Source organism: Mytilus californianus, unplaced genomic scaffold (assembly GCF_021869535.1).
Source record: "Mytilus californianus isolate M0D057914Y unplaced genomic scaffold, xbMytCali1.0.p SCAF_4, whole genome shotgun sequence".
Classification (NCBI taxonomy): Eukaryota; Metazoa; Mollusca; class Bivalvia; order Mytilida; family Mytilidae; genus Mytilus; species Mytilus californianus.
Window position 1 is genome coordinate 81,225,390 of NW_026262690.1, and position 9,668 is coordinate 81,235,057.

The 9,668-nt window shown below is 32.9% G+C and overlaps 1 protein-coding gene across 1 annotated transcript; it reads right to left on the reverse strand.

Moving 5' to 3' along the window:
* Positions 1–1,219: 1,219 nt before the first annotated feature.
* LOC127738668 (uncharacterized) lies at positions 1,220–7,859 on the reverse strand. Its single transcript, XM_052249998.1, has 5 exons — positions 7,688–7,859; positions 6,018–6,625; positions 5,252–5,371; positions 2,647–2,750; positions 1,220–1,462 (listed from the first exon to the last, which is right to left on the reverse strand). Exons 2-5 carry the CDS (start codon positions 6,400–6,402, stop codon positions 1,253–1,255), a joined length of 819 nt encoding a protein of 272 aa, XP_052105958.1. The 5' UTR covers positions 6,403–6,625; positions 7,688–7,859; the 3' UTR covers positions 1,220–1,252.
* Between the last annotated feature and the right edge of the window lie 1,809 nt (positions 7,860–9,668).

A 9,668-nucleotide genomic window follows, 5' to 3' on the forward strand; every position in this document is an offset into this window, starting at 1 on the left:
CAATCTAAGACGTGGTAAAAATGTCATTAGTTAGTTTAGACACAGACACATCGTATAGATCAACCAATTCTTGATGGTGTCCATAAAATTTACGGATTGTCATTTTTAGTCTTTCCTCCTCATAACTCTGTTGGAGCAGTTTCTGCGTAAGGAGTACACTCCTGTATATGAAGTCAGTATATTGTGAACATGCACGAGCATAACGTATCATTTGAGATATGAACACACCATACGATGGAGCAGAGGGTATGTTACTGCAGAGAAATGGGAAATTGATAATTGGGAAGTTGAAATCATCCCGTTTGTCATAGATTTTAGTGTGAAGTCGTCCATCTGTGTTAATATTGGGGAAAAGTACTGGTATTTTGGAAATCAGTTAACATCTGTGCAGTTTTGACCAGACAGAAAAGAAATGAGATCCGATATATAATAGATTAATTTCTCTCTGCACATAATGTAAACTAAGGGAGCATATTAAAATTAACCAGAGTATGCCTCATGTTTATATACACAACAGCACTACTGTTAAACTGGTCATGGTAACGGCAGTTGATCAGGAACTGCTTAACCTTCGGACGCATTTGAGTACATGGGTTGTTTAATAGGGTTCGTGTTGCTCAATTTATGGGTTTCTGACTAAAATTTCGTGTACTTTTGTTTGTCTTTTTATTTTTTCGTTTTGGGCATGCTGTTGTCCCTTTTTTCTTCTACTCATGAGTTTTTTGTTAACCTTTGGTATCTTTTTTATCCAACATAGTACTAACAATACTTCGTTTTAGTATATAAGATAAGAACATTCCTTATAAGCTTTATCAATATGCTTTCTCTTGTTTCAATTTCTTCGTTGCCATTAACAGTTATTTGAAGTAATCGTATCAGTTTTGAATTCTTAAAACAAGCGTGTATCAATATTAGATTTAACCATAATGATTAAGCGGGGCTTCGGTAATTGAGTGGTATAAGTAGTCAAACTACTGTATCGCTAGCATAAGAACACTGAGGTTGTGAGTTCGAATCTCGTACTTGGAAGGTGCACTTGACTCCAATCTTAGTTGATTAAGTTTGCCAGTTTTCAAACCGAAAGTCGGTGGTTCTCTCCGGGCACTCCGATTTCTCTACCAATAAAAACTGACCGCCACGAAATAGCACAGTAGTAAAAACCAATAAATCAACCAATCGTAATGATATTAACCAAACCGTATAAAAAATACAACAAATATCATGTTAGCATTATGCAGTTTTAATGAAGCTTTCAAGGATTCATTTTCAGTAACTTAAAAACTTTTGGCCCTTCTATACTCGCAATTTCTGTAGTATTTAAAGGCGTCAATCCAGCAAACGGCATTCCTTTAGTCATCTCTACATTTAATTCCCTTCCGTTTGGAGCTAAAAACGTTATTTTTGAATCGGATAGGTAATACTCGCTGTTTATCTTTTCTAAAGACGACAGCTCCATAACAATCTGAAAAAAAATAATATAGAATTCAAATTTCTGAAAAATAATAAATAAATTAAAAAAAATATATAATTCATTTAAAAGTATAAAATCAGCTCCTGGAATTATTATATATCAGAAATTTTCTTTTACCATTTCTTGATAAGAATACCGAGATGATTTCAAATGAGACAACTATTAGTATTCATAATGATCAAAAGACAAAGATGTGAACAGTTACAGGTCATCGTATTACCTATATCAATGAGAAAAGCCAATGCCGTATTACTATAAAATGCACTGGGGTGATAAATGACAACTCTAAAGAAAATGCAACGGCCTGATTTATTGATATTGGAATTAGAATTCGATGTATTTAAAGTCATTGTTTAAGGGTAACAACCAACAGTATAATTATTTAATTCAAAGTTATGTAACAGAAAAAATATCATAACGGAAAGAGTTTTCAATGTTCTTTTATCAAACAGAATTTAGAGGAATCTTTACTGAGTTTTACTAGATTTCATAACCATAAAGGAACAAGTCTGCTATTGAAGTGACACAATTGGTGTCCATATGAATATCTTCAACCTCTCAATAAACTTAGTTTTATCTATTTTGATAGACTGTACAAACTATAAAAAATATGTTGATTTAAACTATCTCTGCTTCTATCATAATTATTTTACTTAATTAAGTTAATTCAGCAGATTCATAACATACATCTAGGTAGCAGCCAGTTGGTATTGGTTCGGGAAAGAGTTTTGTCAAACTCCACAAAAAGACACAATTCATCTACTTTTGAAAGCAAAACAGCTTTTATAATTTACAATGTATACCTTAGCTAACTTCCTGTAGAGATATTTTCATCCTTCCTTCCAATGTATTTGCCTTTTTTATTTCATTATTAAAGTTAAAAGCCATACTGTATATTTACTGTGAATACTAATTTTACGACATCTGATCTAGACAGGCAGAAAGGAAAAGGGGTGGGGTGTGAAAACCTAATTGAAAACTGATTTTAATCTACCAAATGTGTACCTGTAAAAAGTCAGGCTTTTTGAACAATGTGTTGTTCGTTGTTGTTTAACATTGTACATCTGGGTTTTTTTTGCGGATTTTGGGGGTTGATGGTTGATTATGTTAGCTGAACAGTGCAGTATTTTTGGCAATTCCTGTTACACCTTTTTTATTATGATAGCATGTATTACCTTTGTAACAAGTTGATTATTAACTGTAAAATCATGCAAGTTGCTTAAATCATTAAACTCCGAATCGAGATTAGCTTGATTTGAGAAATAACTGGATCCACACACTGCAACAAAAATCAAAATCTTTTTAATTACTTACAGATAAGGGAAAATACATCAGAAACGTTAAATCAGCTTAACAAAATAAGGATTTTTATAAACTATGTACATGGTAAATTTAAATAAAAACAGAGTAGTAATTGCATGCAAAATGCAAACAAAATTCCAGCAATACTTGCCTGTTGAAAAGTTATTATTGACAAACCATACTTCAAGGATTTTCTCGCTGTGTTGAAGATCCATTGGTGGCCTTTGGCTGTTTTCTGCTCTTTGGTCGGGTTGTTGTCTCTTTGACTCATTCCCCATTTCTATTCTCAATCTTATTCAACCCTTTTGTTATTTGCATTTATATTTACCAAAAAAATAAGCTTTGTAATACAAAACAAACAGATGTAGCGAGAATAAAATGGAAAATTTACAAGGCATCTAATCAGTAGTGTCGGATCCAAAGCGAAGAGGGCGTATGCACGCCCTTTGATTACCCCCCCTAAAAAATCATTAAAATCAAGGAATTACACCCCTTTCAGAAATCCTGGATCTGCCCCTAAAATTGCTTTATAGAAAAAATAGCATGATAATAAGATTATGCGTATAAAATTGTAATTTTCAAAATCTAAAGTTGAGTCGAAACATTCACCAATCCCAACAACAGCATAAAGGATTTATAGTAATTTGATCTAAGCATTCTAGAATAAGTATGTGACATCTTAAAAATTGCTTGAAATCTGATGGATAGAGTCCCATAATTTTAGAACCAAAAATTTTCAAAATCGAAAAAGAACTTGCAAAGATAATTGTCGACAAGTCAACATTTTGATGTAAAAGAAAAACACCTTGCAGGATATAATTCCATGGCTTTGTTCTTTAATTCACAGTTGATGCATAATCGTCAGTTAGCAAAGAATTCCGCTCAAACCGGTGCTAGAGGCCGTCTTTAGCTTGCAGTGAGGTGAGAGTTTGTTTGATCCGTGTTGAAAGCCTCACTGTGCTTTTGAGATGTAGAACACCAATAGACGCGATGTTCTTTTGGTTTCGCTGTGCAAATATTCATGTTGTGTCAAGGATGGATACCCGTATTCTTTCTTTTCTATTAACAGAAAGTTGTGTATGGTGTCCTTTTTTGGGGGGATAGGGAATATTTGTATCTTTTATTTTCGGATTATTGTAAATGTCTGTTTAAAAATGAAAACAAAGAAAAAGAAGAATGAAAATGATGCTGCTTGAACCCTCACTAGTCATACCATCGTCTATTATGCCTTCCAACAATATAACAAAAGAAATATTAAAGCCATTTGAAAAGAATCTCTGGTGATTATACTGTTTAGGAACGCTTGATCATTATACATGTATTTAAAAGCTGTCCATATTCTCCCACCTGTATAACAGTAGCAAAATAATTTCAGATCCAAATGAATCCATGCATCTAGAACTTAAAACCTCCCAAATTATATTAAACTCAAACATCCCACAGAAAAAACGAAAACCTTTCAGTAATTGTTGTCAGGGCTCTTTAACGTACTGATAATCTTTCGTTTTCCCACACAAGTACTGAATTTTCCCCTCCCCTTTTTAACTCAAGCTTTAACAGTAATGTACTGTATATATGAGTATTCTATATAAACATCAGAATGGAAATCGTTCATATTCCCCGTATATTTTTTTAACCTCGTATTAAAACAGTTGTTGATTTTAATTATTTTTAACAATCAAAACAAGCGTGGACAACCTTTTAAAAGTTTTAGGGTTTGTACCTTGATCTTATATCGCTTCTCTCGTTTAAGGCATAGTGGTTAAAAAATCAAAGGAGAAAGGATACAAATGGGACAATAAAAACATGAGTCGATGAAAAACATATAGCACCACTGAGAAAAGAATTTGCAGGAAGTAAAATTACGGCAATAAGACATATTCGGTAATGTCACAATCGAAGAAAAAAGGATATGATTGTGTTTAGGACAATTGGAACATTTACGTGGTCAACTGTGAAACAGGTATTCAATTATTGTCAAACAATCATTTTGACATCCGTAAAAATTTCGTAGGTTGACTTCAAATTTACTACTTGAACTCCTGATGCAAAAGTCCCTTGTTAGCGGTGAAATCATGATAGAAAACGTTATATCGTATTGAATACGAGATATATATTCCACATGCAGGTGCTGCTGGTATTTTCACAGAAATGGATAGTTCACAATTGAAAAATCAAATTCTTGTCGTGTAGTTTAGCTCTGAACCGACCCTCATTGTCGATTTCTAAATACAAGACAATATCTAAAACAGACTAAAATGTATCTCTGTTTTCTTGTATTTCAGGTTTAATGAGATGGATACTGTCTATCAGAATTTAGATACAGAAAGAACTTAAACAACATATGATGAAGCATGCAAAACCAATAATAATAATAACATGATAATTTTCTTTTTCATAAGAATACATACAAATACAAATTTTAGATTGAAGGAGAGTCATACACAACTATTATCATCGAAATTGAAGTGTACATACCTCTTTTTGTCATTTCCGTTTCAGAAACTCCTTCCTCGAAAGGGTCACACATAGTACACGAACAACTCATATCACGCACTATTTTTGTATCTCGTTTTTTCCCCCAGCGACGACCAAACCCTGGAAGCATATTTTGTTACAAATGTATTCAGTTCATACATAGGATATGTCAGTGATACTACTATTACTTGCTCTTGATTTGCCATAATGAACTGACAATTAATTCTTAGCGAATATTGATAGTTTATAATTTCAGCTATAATAAAAATAATTCGGATGTGCATGTATTTACTATGAGTTATTTATTTTTTTTAAACATGTTTATACATAGATCAAATTTATTCGTTCAGTGTATGTTCACTTGTGTTAATATGTCTTTTGATTGAGTTAAGCCATTTCAATTGATATTTTATAGTGTGTCTTTCTATGTTGTGATGTTACACTATTGTTTCAGATAAGGGTGAAGGTTGGTACCTATCAAAACGTTTAAACCCGCTGCATTTGTTTGCACCTGCCCTAAGTCAGGAATCTGATGTTTAGTAGTTGTCGTTTCTTGATGTGGTTCATAAGTGTTTCTCGTTTCTCGTTTTTTATATAGATTAGACCGTTGGTTTTCCCGTTTGAAGCTTGCTATTCGGTGTGAGCCAAGGCTCCGTGTTGAAGACCGTACTTCGACCTATAATGGTTTACTTTTACAAATTGTGACTTGGATGGAGAGTTGTCTCATTTGCACTAATACCACATCTTCTTATATCTATTTACTTACTTGGACCACGAAAGGATACTCGAGGAAGTCGTACATGTATGCGTGGAGCACGAAAAGATACCCGAGGAAGTCGTACTCGTGGAAGACGGTAAGATATCCGAGGTAGTCGAGTGTTAAGTATTCTCCTTACAGCACCTCCTACTAATTTGGCTGTATTTGATAACGTTTTAGAGATACCCTTGCCCAAATCCTTGACAGCTTTTCCTGCAGTTTTTCCAACAGTATTCAAAATTTTAACAGTTCCTTTTATGAGTGGCCTAGTTGTTTTCTTAAGGCCTTTTAACGTATCTTTAATACCTGTAGCAATTTGCTTAGATATATGTGTTAGTCCTTTTGTACTTTTTTTTAATAAATCTTTTGAAACGTCTTCTAATCTTTTTCCCATTTCTTTCAGTTTTTTTCCAGTCGATTTAAACAATCTGTCTCCACCTCTAAGAACAGATTTTCCTAGTTTTTCTGCCGTTTTACCAACAGTTTCAAGGTATTTCTAACTATCTTTACCGAACCGATCAAGAGCTTTTGAAGCCTTCGACACTATGACTTCAGTGGCAGACACCGTTAGAACGTAAGACGAGAAAATAAGAACTGACAATTCTTTTAAAGGGTTTCTGCAAAAAAAAAAGTAAATTTTCAATATATTTTTCTATCTTGTAAACCAAACTTCATATAAGGAAAGCTAGAAGAAATAGTCTCATTGTCAACTTACCAAAATAGCAAATCTAAATTGTAAGAAAATGCCAACATCTGAAAGGTTTCCGTCATGCGCAATAAGTTTTTATTCAATCCGTCTGTCCCCTCATTTTGTACCTAAGTATTCGTGCATAATTTTTATTTTATCATAGTAACTGGAAGATATTACCCACTCTTCAATGTTTACCCACAAGCTAGCACAATACAATTTTTTAACCCTAAATCAGATATTCGGTTTCAATATGTTTCATATAGCTCCAAAATTCATAAATAAGGAATCAATAGATTAATCTTTAAAATGGTTATAATTTCATCAGTTGCTAGATTGTCTTGGTATGGTTGACAATGAGACAACTCTCCATAAGAGACTAAAAGACACAGAAATTAACAACTATAGGTCACCGTACGGCCTTCAACCATGAGTAAACCCCATACCGCATAGTCAGCTGTAGATGTACACATTTGAATGAAACTAGCTTCTTTGCTATTCATAAAATCCCAAAATTTTTGCTAGATTCTTGTGTAACATAGTTTAACCTCCAAGAGTATGTATCTGATTTTCCGATTGTATGTCATTCTCTCATAAACCTTCAAAAGATGAAAAACAACAAGTTATAAATTTAAGGCGTCCGAAGCGCTTTTCTGGATTTAACTTCATCAGGTTAGCTCAAAGCCGAATATTTGAAAGCCAAGGACTTATAAAACCTAAAATGTTGAACAGCTATATAATCAATTAAGTTAGCAACCTTAATTCATAAGAATTTGGTGTACAATTTCTTATGGTAGTTTATACCAGAAGATAATCCTTTGATATATACATCTCGAGAGAAGAATTATCTTTGAAAACATGGAATATATAACGAGAAAAATTTAAATAAACAACAACATCTTGAAACATAATGAAATTAATATATAGAACACTTGAAGATTTTCATATTCAAAACATTAATACAAATATATCTAAATATTGAATTACTCACGGCGGTGGGTTACATGTCTTCGTACTCAACTCAGTACATGCTTCGCAGAGTTTATATTCTGATTCTACTTTTGCGCTGCATGTTGATGCGATGTTTTCCAACATTCCGTTTATTTCAAGCATTTTCTCCACAGCTGTTGTTGCAACATAACCACCTATTGCCCTGTCAACCTCTGAAAATATAAATAGATATAAAATATTTAATGAATCACAAGTGTTTTGAATAAGTATATCTGTATGTGTCTATCTTTTCTTAGGCTTTCTGCATAATAATTCTGTAAAACATCAGCTGTGAGTCATACTAAGAAGTTTTTATCGAGCGAGCGCAGGGAACGATCTTAGAAAAGGGGCTTTGTCACGATTATGTCGAGCAACTGATATATTACAATATCAATATGTTATTATAGTTATGTTATTATTGTATTGTTCTCTGCTATCAGTCTTTTGTCACATTGTGTATATATTATGTATTGCCATAGCATGTTCTGTATGCTTTTGCAAATAAAAAAATATTCATTCATTCAATATGACGAAAATCCAATAATCGATTTATCGGATTGTATTTGTATATTCTTTCATGATTCTTCTTTTTGTTTTGCAAGTTATAATTTACAAGTTTTGCCTAGTGCATCACCGAAGAGATAAAATTCATTGTTGAAATGCACATCTCAAGCAGTAAAATTTGAAGGAGTCAATAAACAGCGAAGTGTAAATGCTGTTATTGTGTGAGAATTTCTTCAAATATGCAATCATGGCAATTGCAATAACAACAATTAAGCTCAATATTTAAATTCAAACTTTGGGCCAGGTGAGCTAAAAATGAAAAGAAAAAACTTTACTGTTTTTAAAGTAAAGCGATGCTTGCAATCAGGTCGGAACATACATTCAGGAAATAGTTGGAACATAGAATTTTGGAGTTTATCCGACAATATTTTTGATAGACCATAGTAAAAAAAATCCAAAAATGTGTGTAGGAAGAGATTAGATTGGATAGTTTGAAAAGGGTCACTGACCATTACCCTTTATTGGATGTCTTCAGATGATATACGAGCAAAGAATCTGACGGAGTAAAGTGGAAGATAGTTACCGGTTGTGCAAAATCAGCATGGAGTGAGTGGTGATAACGAGTTATTTGTTTGACAGTATCGGGAAACAAGCATGATAATTAGATTGACGACTATCAAACAAATGATAATAGTTACATCAAGAATGTGACCATAGTACATGGATGTCCCACTCGAACGAACGGACGGACGAACAAACGGACGCACAGACCGAAAAAAAAACATAATGCCCATAAGTGGGGCATAAAAAAACATATTCAAAAGCGTATATTCTTTACTTGCCTAAAACTATATCGTCACCAGCAAACTCTCCGGTTACAAATTTCCAATGGTATGTTAAAAGAACCAAAACCATCAGAGACCATACTGACTTCCCTGTAAGATTGCCTTCCATCTGAAAATATAAAAAAAATGATTATTTCCTAGTATCTTCTATCTGTTTTGATCCATTTATAACAGTGACATCAAATTTGATAAACAATTATAATGAGTATTTCCTTTCTGTTGCATTCAAGTCCAAACAGAAGAAACAATTCATCCATAATAAAGCACCAACAAATTGACAAGTGAAACAAGATATGTTTTAGGTTTTGACAATATCGTCATACATGTAAAAATGACAAGAAAAGGATTTAAATTGTTAAATTGCTTTATGAACATTCTACATGCTATTTGATAATAAAGACATTAAATTGACCCCAAAGTGGGTTCTAAAATTTCAGGAGATGCAGAGTAGCAATTAATAACATAGCAACTCAACAATACTGTGGATTTATTTATTTACATGGGTACTAATTTTAATTGATTAAGAAATATTTTCGTTGATAATTGATTTCGTTGTTTCACCAATGTCTTTATTCCAACATATATATGGAGAGTTGTCTCATTGGCACTCATACCACATCTTCTTATATCTAT

What these genes read in the sequence shown, in the direction of transcription:
- LOC127738668 (XM_052249998.1), bottom strand. Translation starts at nt 6,402, where the DNA reads ATGGGAAAAAGATTAGAAGACGTTTCAAAAGATTTATTAAAAAAAAGT. An exon ending in AGTATCCTTTCGTGGTCCAA is followed by an intron (nt 5,372 to 6,017) that starts GTAAGTAAATAG and finishes ATATGCTTCCAG; the next exon opens with GGTTTGGTCGTCGCTGGGGG. An exon ending in ATAATCAACTTGTTACAAAG is followed by an intron (nt 1,463 to 2,646) that starts GTAATACATGCT and finishes ATTTTTTTTCAG; the next exon opens with ATTGTTATGGAGCTGTCGTC.